At 37.1% G+C, this 25059-nt stretch overlaps 1 protein-coding gene across 1 annotated transcript in view; it reads left to right on the top strand.

The window, feature by feature from the left end:
- Positions 1–24323, top strand: part of DDX50 (DExD-box helicase 50) — a 26284-nt gene extending 1961 nt beyond the window's left edge. Inside the window, exons 2-15 of the mRNA XM_031956866.1 lie at positions 2574–2873; positions 3830–3905; positions 5125–5303; positions 5857–5974; positions 6093–6278; positions 6479–6624; positions 7630–7779; positions 10040–10201; positions 11010–11129; positions 12407–12480; positions 15121–15280; positions 17786–17920; positions 18405–18449; positions 23827–24323. Of these exons, the coding sequence (XP_031812726.1) occupies positions 2574–2873; positions 3830–3905; positions 5125–5303; positions 5857–5974; positions 6093–6278; positions 6479–6624; positions 7630–7779; positions 10040–10201; positions 11010–11129; positions 12407–12480; positions 15121–15280; positions 17786–17920; positions 18405–18449; positions 23827–24111 (2136 nt within the window). The 3' untranslated portion in view covers positions 24112–24323. The remainder of the gene's footprint in view (positions 1–2573; positions 2874–3829; positions 3906–5124; positions 5304–5856; positions 5975–6092; positions 6279–6478; positions 6625–7629; positions 7780–10039; positions 10202–11009; positions 11130–12406; positions 12481–15120; positions 15281–17785; positions 17921–18404; positions 18450–23826) is intronic.
- Positions 24324–25059: the final 736 nt, after the last annotated feature.

The following is a 25059-nucleotide window of genomic DNA, read 5'->3' as shown; positions in this document are numbered from 1 at the left end:
TGGGGATAAATACCCAGCAAAGGAGAGTTGAGAAGGAATTGTTAGACAGATGAGTGTTTGTGTGGGCCAGGAGAGCGTGCACTGTTTTGGACCAAATTGGAGAGCCTTGAAAAGCCAGCAAAGAAATAGGATCTAATGAGTCAAAATAACTGATGTTTATGTAATGCTCTAAAGTTTGCAAAACACTTTACGCACAGGATTGTTCTGATTCTCAAATGAGTTAATGTGTGTAAAGAGCTTTGCATGTTTTAAAGCATTATCTAAATATCAGTTATTTATAATTATTATTTAGGGATTGTTACGGTTCATAAAGATGATAGTTGATAGAAGTGGAACTCAATACTGAAGGCAGAAACATTCCTAAAGATGGGGCAAAGAATAAATAACTATCGAAGCAAACAAATTCAGAGTAGATTAATCAGAAAATTACAAAACAAGGGAGAAGTTTTGAGAAATGATTGTTCAAATATGCTAACCAGAGCTTTTCCATGGAATAGAATTCTCTTGTTGATTCTGTGATATAGGAGCAGGAATTAGAGATCTGACAAGGGATCTGGGTCATCCCACACATAAGCCCCCCTTTAAAAGCAATCCAAACCAAAATGTTATTTCAAAGTTCAGCTTGTCTCCTTAAAGCCCTCTAGTCTTTTCTTCTCTTCTCACTTTCTCCCTCTCTTCCTAACTAGTTTGACTAAACCTAATTTTAGGTGGCCTCTCTAAACACTGACTAGGAAGATGGGAAGGGGAAAGGACAGTTCTTAAATTTGCTTCATTTCAGGCTAAATTTAGAGGCCACCAATGATCTTTGACTTTATAAACTGGGACTGTAAAATAGCTATTGAATTCTAAAGACATATTCTCTCAATAGTACAGGATTTCAAAAGTTAATTTTTCCAACTTGTGCTAAAATCACTAGAATAGCACTCCACTAAGATAGACCATTAAAGATTTTCCTTAGATCAGGGAAGGGCCTGATTAAATTTTATTTCCTTTTCCCCCATTCTAAAACAGGATTGAAAAATCTTTTCTTGAGAAGAATTTATGTGATTTTCATAAGGGTTGTGGGGGGGAGGGGGGAGAGATTTGCTGCTATCGGGTGTAGCCATAGCTACAATTCAGGATAGGTTTCAGTCTTACTGCCTTACCTTCTTCTAGCCTTTTAAATATGTATGAACCCAAGGTGCAATCCTTGGCTTTCTTCACTTTGTTATATTTTCTCACTTTTTTTTAATAGCTTTTTATTTACAAGATATATGCATGGGGTAATTTTTCAACATTGACAATTGTAACCGTCTGTTACAATTTTTCCCCTCCTTCCTTCCACCCCCTTCCCTAGATGGCAGGTAGACCATAAATATGTTAAAGTATATGTCAAATACAATATATGTATACATATCCATACAGTTATTTTTCTGCACAAGAAAAATCAGACTTAGAATTGAGGTAAAATTAACCTGAGAAGGAAATAAAAAAATGCAAGCAGACAAAAACAGAGGGAGTGGAAATGCTATGTAGTGGTTCACACTCATTTCCCAGAGTTCTTTCGCTCAGTGTAGTTGGTTCTATTCATTATTGAACAAATGGAACTGATTTGGTTCATCTCATTGCTGAAGATGGCCACTTCCATCAGAATTGATCATTATATGGTATTGTTGTTGAAGTATATAATGATCTCCTGGTCCTGCTCATTTCACTCAGCATCAGTTCCTGTGAGTCTCTCCAAGCCTGTCTGTATTCATCCTGCTGGTCATTTCTTACAGAACAATACTATTCCATAACATTCATAGACCACAATTTATTCAGCCATTTTCCAATTGATGGGCATTCATTTGATTTCTAGTTTCTAGCCACTACAAAAAGGACTGCCACAAACATTCTTGCACGTACAGGTCCCTTTCCCTTCTTTAAGATCTCTTTGCGATATAAGCCCAGTAGAAACAAACACTGCTGGATCAAAGGATATGCACAGTTTGATAACTTTTTGAGCACAGTTCCAAATTGCTCTTCAGAATGGCTGGATGCATTCACAGTTCCACCAACAATGTCCCAGTTTTCCCACATCCCCTCCAATATTCAGCATTATCTCTTCCTATCATCCTAGCTTATCTGAGAGGTGTCTCACTTGTTTTTCTCTGCTCCTATATTCCTGATCATCAGTATATATGCATGCGATTCCCAGATTGTCTTTGTCATCTGCCATAAGTTCTTCCCAGGATCCTTGTTCCATGCTTTCATCTGTACTTTCTGCTGAATAAATTTCCACTTGGATGTCCTACTGTCTTACTGACATCTCAAACTCAGAATGTCCAAAATATCAAACTATTCTCTTTCTGTCTGTTCTGTTTGTCTGTCTATCAAAAATGTTTCCTCCCCTCCCTGTCTTTTTATAGTACAGTACCTTGACTTCATTTCTTGTCTACTGTTATGGTTTTTTTTTCTGTTATATTGTAGTCTCAGAGCCTTACACATAGTGCTTAATGAACATTGATTTAAATCACTTGAGAATTTCATAGCAGTCTTTTTTGTCTGTTTTATTTACGTTTATTTATTATTGCTTTTTGTTTCCTCAACAGAGTGATAAAAGAAAATTGAACCACCGAGATGATTTAAAAAAAAAATTGGAAACATCAGATAATGATGATTTAGATGAACTTAGCCCTCCCAAATCCAAAAAATCAAAAAGGAAAGAGAAGCTAAATGGAGACACAAAAGAAGGCCTAGATAGGTTTCCAAGTGAATTTTCAGGTTCACCCAAATCTGACAGAGCAAAAAAGAAAGCCCTCTCAAATACTCAAGAAAATGGAAAGACTTCGAAGAGCAGATCATCTCTTAGTAACTCCAGCCAGACAACAAAATACAGTAAGCCGGAAGAGGTATGAAGGCTTTGTTTTACATTCAGTAAATGCATCAGTGCATCCTGGGTATCATCATTGTGTACTCCCTGCTGTGGCACAATTCACAATCATTTGCACCTTCTCATATTATGAGACTTCTAAATATAATCCCCTAATGTGTACACAGGGATTCCTTCCAGTACACAAGAGCTCTTTACTATCACACGGCTCCCAGTGCAGCAGGATTCACACTGCATCTTCTTCTTTCTTACATTAAGCTAAAGATACACATATTCCACTCTGCTCCTGGTTGTAGATTTTATCCCTAAAATGAGGTGGCTTTGGACAGTAAACTAGAGAGGTGCAAAACAATTAAACAGGTTATATAAGGACTTGGGTTTTATGCAAAGCCAAATTTTGGGGAGCAAGTATGACCTATATTCAGTCTAAAACAGCTTAACATAGAGAAAGAGGCTGATTTATTTAAACTTATGGATCATCTTGCTCAAATGTCTACTCTGTAGATAAACTTTGCTTTAGAGTATGCATTGACAGATGCTGAATTCTTGAATTCTTAGCTATTCCCTTAGAAGATCCCACCCTCAAAAATGCAGGCTACATGGTTTCCTTTTATCTTTTCCCATGCATCCAAAATAGAGATGAAACTGGTGATGTCAACAAATAAGAAACAATTGATTAAGCTACAGGTTATAGTTAAAATGTTTTTGTCCACTGTGAATTCTTTCAGACCTTGGCTTATCGGCCTGATATAGTTCCCCTGATTGAGCTAAACTGCATTTTATCTCAGTGTCCTGCTTTAATAAATAGCAATATTGTTAAGTTTGGCAGTTTACCTATTTTGTAATTTTTTCCATTTTATAAAATTAAGTAGTTGTAGGTAAATATTAACTTAAAGGTCTTGGAAAATGTTTACCCAACTATAGAATTTAGGATGAAGTATGAGCTATATATGAACTTGAATTTAATTTTGGTAGGACCTAACACCGGAGCAGAAAGAAGGCGCCTTCTCCCGATTCCCTATTTCTGAAGAAACTGTAAAACTTCTTAAAGGTAATGTGAAGTTTAATTCAATGTGTAGTGTAGCAAAACTACTCTTGTACCTTTTCTGGTCAAAAGAAAAGTATTGTTACACAAGACAAAACAACTGATGTTTTATTATGCTTGTGTTCTGGTATCCTTGTTGATCTTCTGTTATCTTAAGGAATTCTGTCTCAAGTTATTTTTAATATTGTGAATTTTTTAAATACTAATTATTCATTATAAATTTGCTTTATCATTATTTTTATTAGTGGTGGTGATGGCATACTTGATAGAGAGTTGGCCAAGTAATAAGAAATAGCCAAGTTGAAATCTTAACTACTGTGTTGCATGAGCTTGAGCAAATTACTTGAGTGCACAGTGTCCCGACAGCTAGAATAAGTTGAATTTAGTTATTGATTTGCATGGGTGGAAGGAGTCTCCACATTGGAAGTTTCCTATATCAGTGAAATTGGATTGAGGCCAGAATAATTTTTTTTAATTTTGATTTGCTTTGAATACTTATAATCTGTATTTTGGGAATTGTTTAATTTTACCTGGGAATTTGTATGATTTTTTTTTTTTTTTTTTTAAAGAAACCTGGGGGGTTGTCTCAGTTCTAGAAATTCTTTAAGCTGGTATTTTTAAGTCTGGATTGAAGTTACAGTAAAGATTCGGTTGGTGAACCATTGTATAAAGATTCATTATGTGGGCCATTGATTTATTTTGTCATTTGGCATCATACAGTGTTAGCTCTGGAAGAAAATCTTGTGATCATGTAGTCTAACCCTTCTATTTTATATAATGAAAATGCAGGCTCACAGTGACTGGGACTTTTGCAAGATCCTGCTAGCAGCGTGCCTGCAGCAGAAACACAGTTTTTTGGATTCCCAGGCCTCTGATCCCTTCTTTTTAAGTATGGACAATTTAACCCATTGTTAGCTGCCCTCAATTTATTTCATTGATGAACTTACTTGGAGAAACTTTGAGATTAATTCCCTTTACACTGATGGAGTTCTTGAGGAGTTGTGGAAAGGGTTAACCTGTTTTTTAATCCCCTCCATCCTCTGTGTGGGTATTAGCAGATCTATATTATAGGCCAGTGGTGATTCTGCTTCTTTGGTGTATAAATAAGAGTTGACTGTCATTTGGACAGTATCTCTACAGAAAGAAGCTCTGAGGAATCTGTGTTGGTCATGCAAACACCAGAGCTGATGATGCAGAACCATTCTAACAAAATTTCATTTTACAGCTCGTGGGGTAACTTATTTGTTTCCCATCCAAGTGAAGACTTTTAGTCCTGTATACGAAGGGAAAGATTTAATTGCTCAGGCACGGACAGGAACAGGGAAGACATTTTCCTTTGCTATCCCTTTGATTGAGAAACTCCAAAGAGATCAGGAAGAAATGAAAAAAAACCGATCTCCAAAGGTAACCATTATAATTACAGGCATGAATGGCTTTAAATACTATTATGAAGGAAAAGAGGTTGTTGCCTAAGCTTCAGTCTATGAAAATAAAAAGTCCAGTGACCCTTTTGGGTCTCAAAGAAAACATTTCAAAAAGAATCCTCTTAATTTTTGATAGTTGCAAAGAAAAGATTTTTGAAGCAGGTGATTGGTGATTTCTATGGATCTTGAGATAGTTTTTGATAACTTCATATAACATGAAGCTGATGTGTTTATTTTTAAAGTACTTACACACGTAATTTATTCAGTAACACCTTTTCCTAGGAATCCACACTTGGTTTATGGGCATTTTTTTTTTTTTTTTTAAAGAATTTTTGTTTTCTGTGTGAATTGTTATGCAGGGTGTAGAATTAAGTCTCTCTGCCCCCTTTTTTCCCCTTCCAGAACTGCTTTAAAGGGGATTTTGGTCGTTTCTTTTAGTTTTTAGAGATGTATGATGCTTTTATTCAATCTCTGCTTTGTGAATTTAGGTTTAGGAAATGCCTCTCAATTTTTTTTTTTAAACCACTACACAGGTACTTGTTCTGGCTCCAACAAGGGAACTGGCAAACCAAGTAGCCAAAGACTTCCAAGATATAACTCGGAAACTTAGTGTGGCATGTTTTTATGGTGGAACACCCTATCAGGGCCAAAGTGAGTGAATGTTCATGTTAGTTGTTAAACATGTAATTATTCATACATCAAAAGAAACAGATGCAATTCTTAGAATTTTTTATTTACAAATATGATTGGCTTTTTTCCCCCTCCTTAGTTAATCACATTAGAAGAGGTATTGACATCTTAGTTGGGACCCCTGGTCGTATCAAAGACCACCTGCAGAGTGGCCGTTTGGATCTCTCTAAATTGCGTCATGTTGTGCTTGATGAAGTGGACCAAATGTTAGATATGGGTTTTGCTGACCAAGTGGAGGACATTATCCATGGATCTTATAAAACAGGTATTTCAAAATAATGTTAAAAGTGAATTAAAAAAAAAATCTTTGGGATGAAGCCTTTGAATTTTCTGGGGTTATATGCATAAATATTTGGGCTTTGAACTAGAAAATACATTCATCTTGGATTTGGAAATTTGGCTGGAGGATTTTGAAGAGTCTTACAATGATGTTCCAGGGCACTGAATCAGATTTATATATTTAAGGTTCCGAAGACAATCCTCAGACTCTCCTGTTTTCTGCAACTTGCCCACAATGGGTGTATAAAGTTGCCAAAAAATACATGAAAACCAAATATGAAGAGATTGATCTCGTGGGGAAAATGACTCAAAAGACTGCAACCACCGTGGAAGTAAGAAATTTTGTTTAAAAATAATAAAGTCAGTTCTGCTATAATGAGACATGTATTCTGAAAGGGCTACATAAAATCTACAAAACTATAGACTTATAGGGGGAAGCGGAGTTAACAGCCCAACCCTCAAAAACCTTATCAGTAAGACATCAGAAAACAATAGGAACCTATTGAAAATTGTAGCGCAGTTTGAACATGTTAAATGACTAAAGAATAAATACTACAACTAGTGATAACATCTGTGGTCTCCTGCCCAGCCTCCTTCCTTCCCACCCCTCCCTTTCCATACCCCAAACAAATTAGGTAGGTTGACCTGACCTCAGCAGGTCTCCATTGAAGTGAGAATGGGGGGGTGAAAACCCAGCTCGTTCCTGCTTGCAGTTCCTACTGTACCAGAAGATACACAATAAATTTAGCAATTTACCTTGACACATACCCAAAGTTTGTTTGTGGAAGTAGGCATGGAAGGATTACAGCTTGTGAGTTATTTTGAAGTGGTGAATTTTCCTGCATTGTCAATGTTTATCTTAAGAAGAAATCTTGAGGAAATTAACTCAGTTCTAATTATGGTCAAAATGTTCCCAACCATAGTGAATGAATCGGAACAAATCTTCGTTTTTGAAACATGCATTTGTAGCCAAACTTAATTACTAGCATTTCCATCATGCTTTGAGGTTTGCAAAGTGTATTATACAACGATCCTGTGAAATAGGTACTAATAGTAGCTACTAGTGTTTAGGTTAGGAGTATCAGGTTAGGAGGAGTAACCTGAACTCTAAGAGCACCCATGCACACACCCTCTTTTTTTTTTTTCTTTTTTTTTTATTTTCTTTTTTTTATTTTTTTGCTCAGAATCAACAGAACCTAAGAGTACTTGGTCTGAGGCAGAAAGTCAAAGATCATCATTGTAGCTTTTGGAAGTTATTGATTATTTGGGAAGTAAAGCTGACAGGGATTATCTTTCTGTGATTTCGTAGATCACATTTTTGAAATTTTCTCTCAAAGCATTTGGCCATCCAGTGCCACTGGTCTCAGAGGGCAGCAGTCATTGGTGATGTCATTCAGGTCTACAGTGGAAATGACGGGAGAGCCATCATCTTCTGTGAGACGAAGAAAAACGTGGCTGAGATGGCCTTGAATCCTCATATAAAACAGGTAGTCACTTTCTCTAAAGTTGAGGCTGTAGGGATGGAAAATTATTTGGAGCTTGGTTTGTGGGACCTGTTGGATTGACATTCAAAATTCAGTTAAGGTCAACGAACAAAAAAGGACAATCTGTCAAGTCAGGTCATTTGTTCTGTTAATTACTGCTTTTTTTTACTTAAAGACCATGGATAAGTGATCTGATTTTTAAAATACATTAGAGGGGGGGATCAAATGGAAGATTTCAGCAAGTTTCTGAGTATAAGGAGGATTTTATTCTTGATTGATTAAAAGATTCAACAAACTTATATATCCCCTCCTCATTTTACCTGTTGTACACAAAGCAGCTATGATTTTTAGATAGCCTGTGCAGACACTCTTGATAGTTCCTTATGTTTCTATGTTGCATGGCAAGTACTTGTTGTAAGTAGTAATTGTTTTCCAATGAAGACCAATTAAGTGATCCTAAGGAGTTTTTGGAGTGATTTCAGATACAAAGGATAGAATGAAAGGTAATTTAGAGAATCTTTAAGGACTTTTTGTTCCTAAGATCTAGTGGGACATCTTGCATAGAGATCATGAACTCAGGCCATAGATGTGAGGGACCAAGAGAAGGATTTAACATGGTAGGGGATCTGCTGAGCTGTCCAGTTACCTGACAGTGACAAGCTTGCAGTTATATTACTCGGACCCAAGACAGGTTCTAGAACTTTCATCAGAATAAAGTCAAGTAATTAGCCTGTGCCCTGAATCAGATTGTTTTGTGTGTTTGAAAGTATGTAGCTTCCTGACCTGAGCTGCCCCTAACCTAAGTTCTTTGAAGAACACGGTACTCAGTATGCAGAGAATATTAGCAGTGGGACTCCAGATAATAAAGATTTGGATCATGTGAATCCCTAACATTCTCTCTAGAAGTAAGCAGGACTAGCTTTTACTCAGAGTCCCAATTTAAGAAATATAGCTAGAAGAATGCATAAACAACATATCTCTTATAAAGGAGACAATTAATAAATGCTTGTTGAATTGAATCAGAGCAGGGATCTGCTCTGACCAATTTAATTATTCTATGCCACCTGGAAAAGTTTGTAGTCAGAATAACTGACAGTTTTTTATTATATCCAGTTATTACTATTTTTGGTGCCTGTTTGAGAAATGATTTGTGAATAAGTAGATAGCATCCTGGTCCTTACAGGTTTGTAATCAGCTTTCATGGGACAAGGTTCTGAAGCTGGGCTTCATCTACTAAAGCATTTGGTTTTGAACACAGGATCCTGTTTGCTTGGGCCAGAAATTAGAATTGTTGGAAGAAAGAGGTTTGCAAAATGCCTTGATTTAAAATGTGTCTTGCTCCTTGAAGAATTTGGGCTCCTATTTACTGAATAGATTAAGTGCCCATTAAATGAGCTAGCATTTCACTACAGTGCTGATGATCTTAAGCCTTGAAAAAAATTTTCCTTAAAATAAAACAAGACAGCAAATTAAGAATTTACATTTATTCACTAATTAATTGATTACTAGCAATTAGCCACCAGTAGGCATATTCCCCCCAAAGCTATAATTTTTGTTTGTAATCATTAACAGTTAAAGATTCTTCTTTGTACAAGTCAGATTTGGAGTTGTAGTCATTTTGAAATCCATGTGGGAAAACTCTAGCATGTCTTGTCTTTTAAGTGAATCAGAAAGAGGACATGAAGACTACTGTGTGATTGAGATGATTAATATTAATGATTTAGTGGCTTCTTTTTTCTTAAGATTAGATGAAATTATGGTTCTCCTTTTCTAAAGATTTAGATGACATTTCACTAAAATGGTTGTAATTCCTTTAGCTATGTTCTCTGATGCTTCAAAAGACCTTGGTCCTCTACCCTAACCCCCAAGTCTTCTTCAGGAGACCTGGGGTATTTGAGATCTAGGATGCAAAGCAGGATGGTATCTCTGCATCTGGAGGGTTATTCACGGGGAGCAGTGGCCAAAACAATTCATTACCTCGTAGCCAGACTTGGTATGGTGACTTCCTCTGGAATTGGACCAGGTTGGAGGACTAGTGTACACATGGAACAGCTTGGTGAATCTGCCATGACCTGTGCACCTGGGGAGAGCCTTCAGAAATGGAATGTTCCTTCTGAGCCACAACGTGATACCCGAGGACAAGGGCTTCACTAGGCTGTGTTGATAAAATAGGTCCTATGAAATGTTGGGAGTTGTCTTGGTTCTACCAGAAGTGAGTACTCTGTAGGCACTTAGTTTTTTTTCTTCCTCTCTTTCTAAATAGAATGCACAGTGCTTGCATGGTGATATTGCACAGTCACAGAGAGAAATTACCTTGAAAGGCTTCAGGGAAGGCAATTTCAAAGTTTTGGTGGCAACTAATGTGGCTGCGCGTGGTTTGGATATTCCTGAGGTTGATCTCGTGATTCAAAGTTCACCTCCACAGGTAGGAGATGGAAATATGATTTTAGTTTGAAGGCCCTGCCATTTTAATTCTTGAGAACGGTTTAAATAAACTTCATTGTTTAGGTCTGTTCTTTGGATTATAGAAGCCTGAGAGATTTTCTGTTGTTTCTTAGCCTCTCATATTAACAACATTCATTTTTGTGAGACTTTGTATTCCAGTTTTTTTCTCGGCCCTCCCTCTCCCCCTCCCCCCACCCCCCAAGACAGCAAGCAATCTGATATAGATTAAACATGTGCAGTTTTTTTTTTTTAAAAAACATTTCCATTCTAGTCATGCTGTGTAAGAAAAACCATGAGGAAAAAAGGGAAAATAGTCTGCTTTGATCAGCACTCAGTTTCCACAGTTCTCATTCTAGACATGGATGGCAACTCTTAAATATTCTCAAAGATTAACTTTTCATAACAGCCCTGTAAGATTGGTGCTTTTATTATTCCTATTTTATAGATGAGGAACTGGGGCTCAGAGAAAGTAAATGGGTTGCCCAGGATCACACAGATCCTCTCACAGTCCCTTTGTGAATCCTCCTAGTTGGCCCCTGGTTTTATGTATCCAAAGTAGGAAGCGCCGTAACTGTCTAATGGAAGGAAGAAGTAGCCCATGGAAAACATTAGTAGGGAGGGAAGAGTTGACATTTCCTTTTTAGTAAATGGATTTCAAAGAAGTGATCGAAAGATTTTGTAACATAGCAATTATATACTTTTATACCTATTATTATAATCTTCCTAAATGCAGTTGTCTGTTATGCAACATGCCAGAAGTTTCAAGAGGATTATCTCTTCTTATTCAGGATGTTGAATCCTATATCCATCGTTCTGGACGCACAGGGAGAGCTGGACGAACAGGGATTTGCATATGTTTTTATCAACCAAATGAAAGAGGCCAGCTGAAATACGTGGAAGGAAAAGCAGTGAGTAGAGCTCTTAACCTATTGCCTCTGCTGCATGGGGAAGGGATGGGGGTGGGGGATATGGAGAGGAAGGGGAAGTAGTTTTCTCTCTAACAATAAATCCTAGACGTGAACCTTCTGCTGATTCTCATGTTTTGTTCTTGAATATGAAATATACAGAAAGTTAAAATCTTGCTTGAAATTTTTTGCTTTAATAAAGTTTTTATTATAGAGAAACTAATTTTATTGTGAAAGACCTCATTCTCAGTTTCCTATTGGATTTTATAAAGCATAATAGTTTTAAAAAATAGGAATGAATCAGAGGAGCATTTTATTTTAATTTTAGTGTTAGGTTCCTTATTCTAGCCAACGAGGCAGGCAATTTTTAGTATTGAGAGTGAGGATTTCTTTAAAGGTTTATTTGGAAAGTTCAAGCATATTCCTCCCTTGTTCCTCTAGTTGTGAACCCTCCACAAAAACTTACTCTCTATATTATTTTTCCATATTTCTCTTTGAATCCTTCATGGAAGGTACACCTTGCTCTGGTTCTTTTAATTTAAGGATGTCATAAAAGCACTTTAGTCATTCCATGTTTTTATTCATTACCCTTGCTGCAAACTAGCTCCCTTTCTTTTCTGGTCATATCTTTTATGCATGATGTCTTTTATACTTTTATGCATGTGTGCAAATCATTGGTGATGATGTACTACAACATATATACACTGTCTTAGGTCTCTCTATTGCTCTTGGGGTCAGTTCTTTTGATTCTTCTAAGATCTCAATGTGCCATGATTCCCAGGGAGAAGAATATTGATATTCAAAGATTTTTTTTTTTTTTGCCTCAGCAGACAACTTGGGGTTATTAAAAGCAATATGTAGGTTCTCTAAATGTAAGGCAGCCCATGATCCTCTTCAGTTCTTGGGCATATCATCTGTAAGATGCTTGCCTGAGATGTTTGCACCAATGGATTCAGTAGGACTACCTGTTGAATAATGGCATAATAAAGGTTCTAAAAGAAATACATGTGCCAATGAGCAGTTTTTGTCAGGAGAGATTCTTTGTTGACATCTAAGGAGTCATTTTTTGGAAATTAGCATTTAATCCTATTGGAACAAACAAATATATAAAAATCCTATTCTAGCAGAATTTTTGTGGGTTTTTAGTATAAATATACCTTAATCTGTATTTTGGAAATTTTCAGTGTATGTCCAAGAAAATAAATATTACTTAAATGTATTAATCTAGTAATTATTTCCAAAGACTTCCATTTTCTTTAATATTATTTTTTAATTTTCAGGGAATCACTTTTAAACGTGTAGGTGTTCCAACTACAATGGACTTAGTTAAATCTCGGAGTATGGATGCCATCAGGTAAGGGGCTTTTTGATCTTGAGTGATACTTTTTTTTCTCTTGTCCATGGTGCACAATTTGAATTCAGCGAATGTTTATTCATGTACCAGCTGTAGTACTTCATTTAACAGATTTCTAATATTCAAACTTCAGGTGCTCACTTTTTAACAGTATAGTTAATTACACTAAAGTAGTTTTCTTTGTAAACTTGGACCATGAAAATCTGTATATATTGCTTCTTGAGGAGAAAGAAACATGAACTACTACTTACTAATCATCTTGATTCCTCATCAGCTAGAACACTAAAAAAAAAACAAAAAACTAAAACTGGTTTTAGTTAACTAAAAAAAATTAACTCATAACTCTTTCATAATCGAGCAGTGAAGTTTATGGTGCTATTTGGAGAAAAATAAGTGTGTTAGAAAGATAAGTATAAGTCATGATTAAAATACCAATCCATATTTAATTGGATTGATACGAGTCAAGATAGGAGTGACTGATATATGCATTGTCTAGGTCATCTGACCCAACAAGATGGAGGATTAGGACATTTTCTCCAATCCTCATGAATTTTTAGACCTCTTCAAAAATAAAAGATAAGACAGGTGTTATTATTTGTACAAGTTAAAATACACCTAGAATCCTGATAAGGTAACAGCTTGATGAACTAAGAGGCAATCCCAGATCCCTGATAATGTTCATTCAACTCTTCCACTAACTCATAGGTTCCAGCAGGCTACATGATGGGTCCCATAGGGTTGTGTTCTGGGATCGACTCAACAATTTCCTTGATGCTACTGCCATCTTTGCTGACACAACCTTTACTCTTCCCTGCCCCCTCTTTACTCTGCTCATCCCATCATCCTGTGGCAATAGGCAACAAAATCAATTCTGCCCAATGTTAGCTGTGAAGAGGAGGTAGAGGTATAAGGAGGTAGAGATAAAGGAAAATGGAAGTTTGCTCTTCCTAACTTTTCTCTAGCAATTTTCAGTCAGAATTAAGGGATAGCTAGAATTAGGTCAGACAAACAACATGGGAGAAAGGTTCCATCAGGCTTGAAGAAAAGGGGACTGACTCCTAGCTGAGGCCATTTCTATTCTTTGATAAGTATGTCTGACAGTCTGAGACTGGTGAAAAGTGAATTTCCTACTGTGAGAGGAAGCTGAAAGTTATAAGATCTTGTCCCCCCAAAAAATTGCCATCAAAGAGCTTAGGGAGTAAATTTGATTAAAAGCCTTGAATGTACATGGATATACCAATTGGGTCAAAATAACAAAATGGAAGATGAACCATCTTAACAAGTCGAAATATTTCTGAATTGATATTTCATAACAAAGGAATATCAATACTTGATGAGGCAGAGAACCCTGAGGATTCCCAAAATAGCAGAGAACCACAATGAGATAGAGATAAATAGGAATCATGAAAGCAGAATTTATGGACCTGCATAGTAAAAATAATTTGCAAAATATAAAAACTTGAATAGTGGAAAGTCTCACCATCACCACCCTTCCAAAAAAAAAAAAAAAAAAGGTGGGGGGGAGGGGGAGAGATAACTGTATATGTAAATATACAGAAATTTAGGATAGTCTGGAAGAAAAATATTCAGTGCTTATGGCAATGCCTGTTTGATAAAAATGATAATCTTACCTGACAGTTGCAGTTATAATGCTACCAAACTATCAAAGTGATATTTTATAGAACTCAATAATGATGAAATTCATTTGAAGAAATAAGATCTTGAATAAAAGAACTACATATTTGATGATTTAAAAATAGTAGTGATTAAAATGTCCATCCCCTTTGATCCAGAAATTCCCCTAGTAGGTATATACTCCAAGGAGATTGCTGATAAAGAAGTCCCACCGAAATATTTATAGTAGCATTTTTTGTCATATCAAAGGATTGAAAATAAAGTAGACGGCATCATTTGGGAAAATTTTCAAATTGTGGTTCTTGAAAAAGATTAGAACACAGAGATAAAGAATAAATTCCCCTTCAAGAAATCATTACTTTTAGACCTATTAGAGTCTTGGAATTTTACTGGGCTGTGTGATGGACACAGAGAAACACTGAAAGGTCTTTGGGAAAAGGGAAATTAGCAGTCAAAAAAAAAAAACCCAGTAGATACAATGACTGCAACGGTGTAAATAGAAACAACAATTGCACCCCCCAAAAAATTTAAAAGTTCACTTTTGCAAAATTACATCAACCAAGCATGGCTTCAAAGAAGACATCTCCATTCTACCCTTTTGAAAAGGCAGCAGATCTATAGGTGTGGTGCAGACTTTATTTGTGCCATTTATTAGTTTTGCCGATTTCTTTTTGTTTTTCTTTAAAAAAAAAATAAAATTGTCATATGAGATAATGCTTGGGGGAAATAACTGGAGAGATTCTGGTGATAAAAAAAAATAAAAATGATGACTTCTGTTATATTGTAATTTAGAAGAAACATTAAAGTTAATATGTGCAAAATAGCACTACGTTTTTGAAGATGTTTTCAAATCATTTCTGGAAATTTAATTATTAATAGCTGGAACATTAAATATGAAGGGATAGTTTAATGGATTTCTATTCTGGTAAATAATTCTACAACCTTAGCTGGAAATAAAAATTCTGCTTTATAACCAAGAAAATGTTATATTAAATAAAATTGTAGGTCCCTGGCTTCAGTTTCTTTTGTTGCTGTTGAATTTTTCCGGCCATCAGCTCAGAGACTGATAGAGGAGAAGGGGGCAGTGGATGCATTGGCAGCAGCGTTAGCGCACATCTCAGGTGCCTCTTCTTTCGAACCTCGATCCTTGATCAACTCTGATAAGGTACCAATCCTTGGGGCAGTGATAACGGAGGGCAGCAGATAAGTGTGCCTTAGCACCATAATTGTTGTAACTCGTTTAATGTACCACGCTTCGGTGCCCTGTGTACCCAGAGCATGCTTTGTGCTGCTGAGGCATTCTTTCAAGGAATTTCCTCCTTCAGGAAATCTTGGACATCTTTCCCAAATCATACTCTGGGAAGGGCCTGGAAGCAAAAGTTCTTTGTAGCAACCTTGACAGAAAGCCACCCAGACTTTTCTTGAACTTGTCCAGCACCAAGGGTCTACTTTCCTAAGACAAACTTTACCTCCAGATAGACCTGTCAGCCCAAAGGTCTTCCTTGTATGAAGGTGAAATGTGCTTCCCTGGAACTTCTCTTGATGATCCTGCCGCTGCCCTCCTGGGGAGGGGGAGCACATGTATTAATACTCTCTTCTGGTGGATCTTCCTTCCACCCGGCCCTGCCAGTAATTGCATCTCTTTCTCCGCTCCCCAAGCTCCCACTGTTCTTGTTGTCTGGTCTCATTATCTGTTGGCAGTTTTTCGCAGCCCTCTTCTCTCCACTCTCATGTTCGTGCTTGTCCCTCAGCCTCCTTTCCTTGAGATCCTACAAAGCAGAAGGTAAACCTAGCAGACTTTGCTCCCATCCTGTATTCTGCCTTCTTCACTCTTCTGCCTCTGGGTCTTCGTACTAGCCCAAGAGGTATCTTCACTACACCTCTCATTTACCTCTTGCTGCATGAAGCTTGTCCTGGCCCTCCCCTTTCTTCTCTCTTCCCAGCTTATTTTGTATTTTGAATATACTTGTTTCTCTCTTTGGGCTGCTCTGCTAGAATGTAAGCTCCATGAGGGCAGGTAGAGCTTTATTTTGCTTTTATGTCATGTTATTTTTCAGTCATGTCTGACTTTTTGTGATCCCATTTAAGATTTTCCTGTCAGGTGCTGGTTTTGCCATTTTCTTCTCCATCTCATTTTACAGAGAAGGAAACTGAGACAGACAAGGTTCAGTGACTTTCCCAGGGTCATGCAGTTAGTGCATGTCCCATCTTCCTAACTTTGGCCTGGTATTGCATCACCTGGATGTCCTTGTATCCCTGATTTCAAGCTTCTAATCAATATTTAATAAATGCTTGTTGATTCGCCTTTTTTGGGACACTAGTTTATCACTGTCTATCTTAAACTGTAGTACCTGAGATTGAACATAACAGGGCCCTTCGATATAGAACCTTGGAAGTTCCAAAAATGATTTGCATACACGATCTCATTTGATTCTAACTACAAATCTTCAAGGCAATTCTAATAATTACTGCCATTTTACTGATGAGATACCTGGAACTCAAAAAAGTAAAGTAATGGTCATGGTCATATAACCACAGGGACAGAATCCAAAGCTCTTCTGTTGATACCAAGCCAAAGAGAATATAATTGCGACCTCCATTGACCTTAACACTACACTTCTGTGACTACAACCTCAGGTGCTTTTCCTTCTTGTCTCATGTCTCAGAAGAATCTTCCCATGAAGTGTTAGTTGATTTTTTGAACCTAAAATGTACAACTTTATTTCTCTCTATTAACTTTCATGTTCTTGGTTTTAGCTTAGGGCTACAACCTGAGATCCCAGTAACAATCAATTTATAATAGTTGAATAGTTTAAAAGCCTATTCTTTATCTATAAAAGTGCAGTGAACTTCATCCATTCTATTATAGTAGGCTTCCTCTTTTCCTTTTATTTTCTATAGTAATGAGGCATTCTGGTCATCTGGTCTGCTTCAGATGAAAAGTCTCCACAGTAACAAACCTTCTCTTTTCCAGTTTGTTCCCACTTGAATGATACCTTACTTTTATATGACTTCTGGTTTTCAAAAAGTTTTATATGCATTATCTCATTTTATCCTCAACAGTGTAAAACTAACAAGGGGCTACAGCCTCAGTCCCTTTATGCTTTTAGGATTTGGTGTGACATCACTAAGGTGATCACTCTAATAAGTAGCAAAGAGCTAATAAAAGCTGGGCTAGAAACTATATCTTCTACCTCCTGCTGCATTATTCATTATGCAGGAAGAAAACATTAGTGTTTCATTAAATGTTAATTTTTAGAATTTTTAGTTATTTCAAAAACTATTAAGAGTGCAACAACAAATGAACATTGAAGATAATGTGGCACTATTTGTTGATTTTTTCAGTAAGTGCTGAATTCAGTTTTTGAGATAATTCTGCCAGAAGGCATGGGACATATTGAATGAACTTAAGGTGCTCAGTCTTTCTGTAGTAATTCTCTGCGTTTCAAATTGTATTAGAAAACAAAAGTTACGTTGTCTAATGAATTTTCTAGCTAATTTACTGCAATGAAAATGATTGTGATTTTGAATAGTTGCAAGATCTCCATTAGCATGCAATTTCATAATGTCTTTGTCTTATTTTATCTGTGTAATTTTTAAAGGCAAATCTGCTTTCTTTCATAATACTGAAATCCTTAATTCATATTGACTGTGACTTTTACTCCTGAAGGGATTTGTGACTATGACTCTCCAAAGTCCAGAAGAGTTACAAGATATCAGCACTGCTCGGAAGGAACTCAGCAGGAAGCTAAGTAGTGACACCATGTCCCGAATTGTCCGGATGTGCCTCCTAAAAGGGAAAATGGTAAGTGTCCCAATTCTACAAAGTTTTGTAAGCAAATGAAAGCTATTTAGAAGATTTGCAATGATCTCTGAGTGCTGGCTTATATTTCTGATAAAATATTGGGGATGCAGTGGCTCTTTTTCAAAGAAGTCTAAAAGTCACTCTTGTTTCACAAAATCCAAAACTCTTAAGAGTGTAGACATAATTTCTTGGTCCTTGAAATAACTTCTATTAATTCTGGTTGGATTATTATTTTCATTGGTTTGGCCTCCCAGCACATGAGCAGCTTTGGAGGAGTAGGCATTTGATTCATCATTGTTACTTTGGGCCATGTAGAGTGTGACATAAAATTACCATTTTAAACATTATACTTGTATGGGATTTCACTTAACCTTTTTCTTCAAAAAATTTAAACTGCTGGGAAATTACCACCAAAGTCTATTTTACTGAAGATTGCCTCCTTAGGATTTCAGATTTTAAAAAAGTTTTATCATTCTCTTTCTAGGGTGTATGCTTTGATATTCCAACAAGTGAGTCAGAACTAATGCAGGTAATCTTTTTTGTGTCTACTTTTAGAAGAATATTTATAAAACCAACTTTTTTTTTTTTTTTTTTTTTTGACATGGTCATCACTATAGTCTTGATTACTTTTTATTTAAAAAAAAAACATGCAAAGATAGTTTTCAATAGACCTTGCAAAACTTTGTGTTCCAATTTTTCTTTCACCCTTAGACAAATAATCCAATATAGGTTAAGATATTCAGTTATTCTAAATATAATTCCATAATTGTCATGTTGCACAAGAAAAATTGGATTACCAAAGGGGGGTGGAAAGAAATAAAAAACAAGTAAACTACAACAACAACAAAAGTGAAAATATTATATTGTGATCCACTATTCAGTCCCTATAGTCCACTTTCTAGATGTAGATGGCTTTCTCCATCACAAGTCTATTGGAATTCCCCTGAATCACCTCATTGTTGAAAGAGCCAAGTCCATCACAGTTGATCATCACATAGTCTTGTTACTGTGTATATTGTTCTTTTGGTTCTGTTCACTTCACTCGGCATCAGCTCATGTAAGCCTCTCCAGGCCTTTCTAAAATCATCCTGCTGATCGTTTCTTACAGAACAGTAATATAATACAACATTCATACGCCATAACTTATTCAGCCGTTCTCCAACTGATGGGCATCCATTCAGTTTCTAGTTCCTTGCCACTACAAAAAGGGCTGCCACAGACATTTTGCTGAGCCTTTTCCCTTTTTTATGATTCTTTTGGGATACAGACCCAGTAGAAATACTGTTGGATCAAAGGACATGCACAGTTTGATAGCCCTTTGGATATAATTCCAAATTGCTCTCCAGAATGATTGGATCAGTTCACAGTTCCACCAACAATATATTGATGTCCCCAAAACTAGTTGTTCTGAATATTATTGTGAAATTACCTGATTGCTGCAAGTCATTATTTGCTTTAAAAAATTTTTTTTCTTTCCTATGTTCTTATTTAAATACTGAAACAATAGCATTTTCATATACACAGCAAAGCAAAACGAAGATATAAAATCTCATATCTCACCTTATACTCCTTAACTTTTAAAAATAAGACTGTTCTCCAAACAATCATAAAATAGTCCTCAAAACAAATCCTGGAACAGCAGAACCAGTAAAAAAGATGAGGTGAAACAATCTTTTATTCCAAGGAGCTTGGAAGATTGGCAAGAAAAGTCTGTCTCACTTCGATAAAATGAGAACACAATCCGGAGCAGAAAACATTCCAGCAAGCCAGCAATTGAGCTCCTCCTCAGCAAACTAGTGGGAGATGCTGAGCCCCAGGGCCATGAACAGGTATGCACCAACATGAGTACCCTTCCAGCAACCCAGGGGAACAGCAGATTCCAGCTCTGAGTATCGACACCAGTCCTAAGGTGCCTGAGCAAACAGGTAGCCAAACACTAGCTGTCATTCAGCATAGCCCTGGACAAACAAGACAGCCAGCAGCAGCCAGACCACCACCACATGTTTTCTTGGAGCCCTGGAGAAAAGCAGAAACATCCACCAGCCTTAATGTGCCAGACATCAGCACTAGGACCCTGGCTCAGCACCAGGTAAGCTGCCAAACTCCTTATGACTTCTAACAGCACTATCCCCCTCCCACCCCACTCTCTCAGCCCAGCACCAGACATGAAGATCCTTCAATGACTTCTGGCAACATCAGTGTGGCATCAGGTAAACAGCCAGGGCCTATAGCACCTGACATAAGAAAAAGGAAAAAAGCCTGAAAATGCAAAAAAAGAATCTGATCATAGAAAGTTATTATGGTGATAAGGAAGATCAAGGAAAAGGGCTATGAGATGCTGAGCCCCAGGGCCTTGAACAGATATGCACCAACATGAGTACCCTTCCAGCAAGCCAGGGGAACAGCAGATTCCAGCTCTGAGTATCGACACCAGTCCTAAGGTGCCTGAGCAAACAGGCAGCCAAACGCTAGCTGTCATTCAGCATAGCCCTGGACAAATAAGACAGCCAGTAGCAGCCAGACCACCACCACATGTTTTCTTGGAGCCCTGGAGAAAAGCAGAAACATCCACCAGCCTTAATGTGCCAGACATCAGCACTTAGGACCCTGGCTCAGGACCAGGTAAGCTGCCAAACTCCTTATGACTTCCAACAGCACTATCCCCCTCCCACCCCACTCTGTCAGCACAGCACCAGACATGAAGATCCTTCAGTGACTTCTGGCAACATCAGTGTGGCATCAGGTAAACAGCCAGGGCCTATAGCACCTGACATAAGAAAAATGAAAAAAGCCTGAAAATGCAAAAAAAAAAAAGAATCTGATCACAGAAAGTTATTATGGTGATAAGGAAGATCAAGATATGAATTCAGAAAAGGACAATAATAGCAGAACTCTAAAGTAAAATGGAAAGTGCTCCCAATCCCAGAAATAACTCAGGGAAGAGCATAAAAATTATGTAAAAGGTAGAAGAAAAAAAATGGGAAAAGAAAGAGAGATGTAAGAATTATGAACAGAATCAACAGTTTGGAAAAAAGAAAACAACTGCTTAAAAATTAGAATTTATCAAATAGAAAAGGAGGTTCAGAAATCCACTTAAGAAAACAACTTCTTAAAAAGTATAGTTGACCAAAATGGGAAAGGAAGTACAAAAGCTAACTGAGGAAAACAACTCTGTAAAAGTTAGAATTGGGCAAGTGGAATACATAATGACTATGAGACATCAAGAATCAAATCCAAAAAAATAAAAAAGTAGAAGAAAATGTAAAATAACCTTATTGGAAAAACAACTGACCTGGCAAATAGATTTAGGGGACATGATATCAGAATCATTAGCTTACCTGAAATCCATGATGAAAAGGAGGATTTAGGCAGCATCCTTCAAGAAATTAGCAGGGATATCCTGGAACCAGAGGACAAAATAGGTTTTTAAATTTTATTTTTATTTATTTTGCTTTTTTGCTGAGGCAGTTGGGATTAGGTGACTTGCCCATGGTCACACAGCTAGGAAGTGATAAGTGTCTGGGATCACATTTGAACTCAGGTCCTCCTGACTTCAGGGCTAGTTCTCTAGACAAAATAGGTATTGAATGTATCTACTGATCTGAAAAAAGATTCCAAAATAAAAACTCCAAGGAACATTCTACCCAAATTGTAAAACTAACAGATTAAGAGGGAAAAAATACTGCAAATGTCCAAAAAAAACCAATTCAAGAACCAGAGTCACAATCAGAATTACACAAAACTTAGTAGCTATAACATTAATGGATTGGAAGTTATGGAACCTGATATTCCAGAAGGCAAAGGAAGTAGAACTACCTTAAAGAATCTCTTAACTGAAGAATTTATTTTTGGTTAAGTATGTTTGCTTCCATTATATGGGAAAATGATACTTGTTTTCTTGCTTCTTGTAATTCTTAAAGAAATTATACCATTAATAGTACAACCAGAAAGACTATACGTAGAGGGTAAGGGTATGAGGTAATTTTTTAGGGAATGACAAATATGTAAGTGATGAAGAAGAATAGTATACTTGGTTTAGAAGGAAGGGAGAAGTAGAATGGGGTAAATTATTTCATTTGAAGAAGTACAAAAATCCAGTTACAGTGGTGGAAAAAATGGGGTGGTGGGTGATGTACATCACTTGAAACTTAATTTTATCAGTATTGGTTCAGAGAAGAAAAAATGTACATAATTAATTGAATATAGAAATCTATGTTACCAGATAAGAGAATAGGAGGGGAAGGTGGGGAGCCGGACAGAGAAAAGAGGGTAGATTGGGGGAGGTGGTACTCAGAAGCAAAACACTGTTGAGGAGGGAAAGGGTAAAAGGAGAGAGGGAACTAACAGGAGAAAAAATAGTATGAAGGGAAATGCACAGTATCATAACTGAATATGAATGTGATGAATTTAATGTCAATTCTAAATGTATATGCACCAAGTAGTATAGCATCGAATTCTTAAAGGGAAGGTTATGTGAATCATAGGTTTATGACCAAACAAGCGATAGCATTCTGAAATGTAAAATGATTTTGATTATATTAAATTTAAAAGCTTTTACACAAACACATGCAATCAAGATTAGAAGAAAAGCAGAAAGCTTGGAAACAATCTTTATACTAGTGTCTCTAATAAAGGTCTCATCTCTCAAATATATAGAGAACTGAGTCAAATTTATAAGAATACAAGCCATTCCCTAATTAATGTCCAAAGCATATGAACAGGCAGTTTTTAGTCAAAGAAATCAAAGCTATCTATAGGCATATAAAGAAGTGCTCTAAATCACTTTTGATTATAGAAATGCAAATTAAATAACTCTGAAGTAGCACTTTATACCTATTAGATTGGCTGCTGTGACAAAAAGAAAAGGACAAATCTTGGAGAAGATATGAGAAAGTTTGGACACTAATGCATGGTTGGGGGAGTTGAGGACAGACATTCTGGATGGTGATTTGGAACTGTGCCCAAAGGACTATAAAACTGCATACCCTTTGATCCATCGGTGTCATTACCAAGTTTGTATCCCAAAGAGGAAAAAAAGGGGGAAAGCACCCCAATACGCAGAACTATAGCAGCTATTTTCGTGGTGGCAAAATATCGGAAATAGAAGGTATTGGGGAATGGTTGGCCAAAGAGTAATGGATGTTTTGGCCACTAGCCGTCTAAATTCAGGATTGTGAAAGTTAGGATTTGGCCCCATGGAAAGAGTAATGCCATGTGGATAGAACTATAGACCTTAGAAGTATTACATTCTTGCTGCCTCATAAAGGGCCTAGTCTTGGAATTGTAAGGCCTGGGTTCAAGGCCTGCCTCACTACACATTTAGGTAAGTGGCAGGTAATGGTCCTTGCGCTGCCTATAATTGTCAGCATTAATGTCAGCATTGAATTTTAAGTTCTTAGAGGTCCTAGTTTGGTCTACTTAGGTATTAGGTTAGGGTTATCATTCCAGATAATATTTTTTTTTCTTATGCTCTGGAGCATTGAAATCCTGGATAGTTGGTTTAGTTTGAGGGCTCTTAACCCTTTTTGTGTGTGTGTGTCTAGTGAAACCCGAGTCCCATCTCAGAATGATGGTTTTAAATGCATGAGATAAAACTCAGGATTACAAAGGAAACAAAGAAAAATTTCATGAACCTTGTATTACAAACCTGTCTTAAATAATTCTAAAATTAAAGAAATTGAAAACCTCTCTTAAGAGCTATTATTCATGAGTTTTATGACATCTTTTTTGGCTTTTCAGAGACCCTTTTTTACTTCTTGGGTTTTGTCTATGTCCTCATTACTTTAACTTGCCAGAGAAGTGATTCTGGAATGAAAGGAGTACTGCAGTTTTGTAGGGGACTCTGCTTGCTTACAATTGAGATTATTCTATGGTGTTTTGATTAATTTTGTGAATTATCTTCACAGGCAGAGTGGAATGATTCAGATTGGATATTGTCAGTGCCAGATGCATTACCAGAATTAGAAGAATATTATGATGGAAGGAGATCCTCCAATACAAGACAGAGAGGCGGACGGTCAGGTGGTCGTTTTGGAGGAGGACGAGCAGGTGGTCGATCTAGTGGCCGGCAAGGTGGCCGGTCAGGTGGCCGGCAGAGTGGTGGTCGGTCACGGAGTCGACAAGATAACAGGAGGCGTGGAGGTGGAAACAGATCAAGAAGTCGGGGCAAGAAACGAAGTTCCAACAGTTAATTCTGCCAATATAAGTTAGTTAATCAGGTCAAATCATGTTTATTGTCCACCTCAAATTGGGTTTTAGCTGGGGGTGGGGGGTGGGGGGATGTTTGTTATTTGCAAAAGCACTTGGTCATATTTTTCAAAAAAAAATTACAACCATTCATGTGAAAACAAATCGACTTATACAGTTATACCTTTGAATAAAAAACTTTTATCGTCTCTTTTCACTAAGTGTAAAGAATTTCATTATTTCCAAAATTTCACAAAATTGCTTAAATACTTCATGAAAACATGATTTTACTGGTGTGAGTCCTCTCTCTACCCACTGTCTTTGTTACCCAAGTTTATAGAATCTCAAGAGAAGAAAGGGGCTTCGGAAGTTCTTGAATACAACCTGTATCTGAGAAAAAAATTCCCTCTGCAAGATATTGGCCAAGTATCTTTTAGCCTCTGCTGAAAACCCAGGAACAAAGAACCAGTCCTCCCTCCTGTGTGGATGGCCTGCCCGTTTTTTGGACATTTGGGATTGCTAGGAAGAATCTCCCTATTATGAGTTGCTGTGGCAAAAAAAAAAAAAAAAAAACATTCAGGTCTTGGGTGGTAGACATTTCTCTGCCCAGTTTGTTGAATCTGCTGCCAGGCCTGCCCACATCCCCCACCTTTTTGACTAGGAAGGCCCTGTGGGAACTTGGGCTTCACTGGCATAGCCACCAAGAACCCAGGATGGACTCCAGGCGCTGAGTCTCAGGCGGGAATGTTACCCAGATTTGTACAAAAGCTTTGCTCATGTTTAGCTGATTATTCTGAGGTTCTATAAAGATGAAAATTGCTTTGTACATTTGGAAGAGGGAAGAGGATATCTTAACTGACCTCTGTGATAATGGAGAGGGGAAATGAAGGGAAAATCCAATGAGATTGTAGCACAAGGTTCTGCTCATAAGGGTACCAAGTCCTTCAGTATAT

Source organism: Sarcophilus harrisii, chromosome 2, assembly GCF_902635505.1.
Source record: "Sarcophilus harrisii chromosome 2, mSarHar1.11, whole genome shotgun sequence".
NCBI classification, from domain to species: Eukaryota; Metazoa; Chordata; class Mammalia; order Dasyuromorphia; family Dasyuridae; genus Sarcophilus; species Sarcophilus harrisii.
The sequence above is the reverse complement of the archived record's forward strand: the minus strand, read 5'-3'. Positions and strand labels throughout refer to the sequence as shown.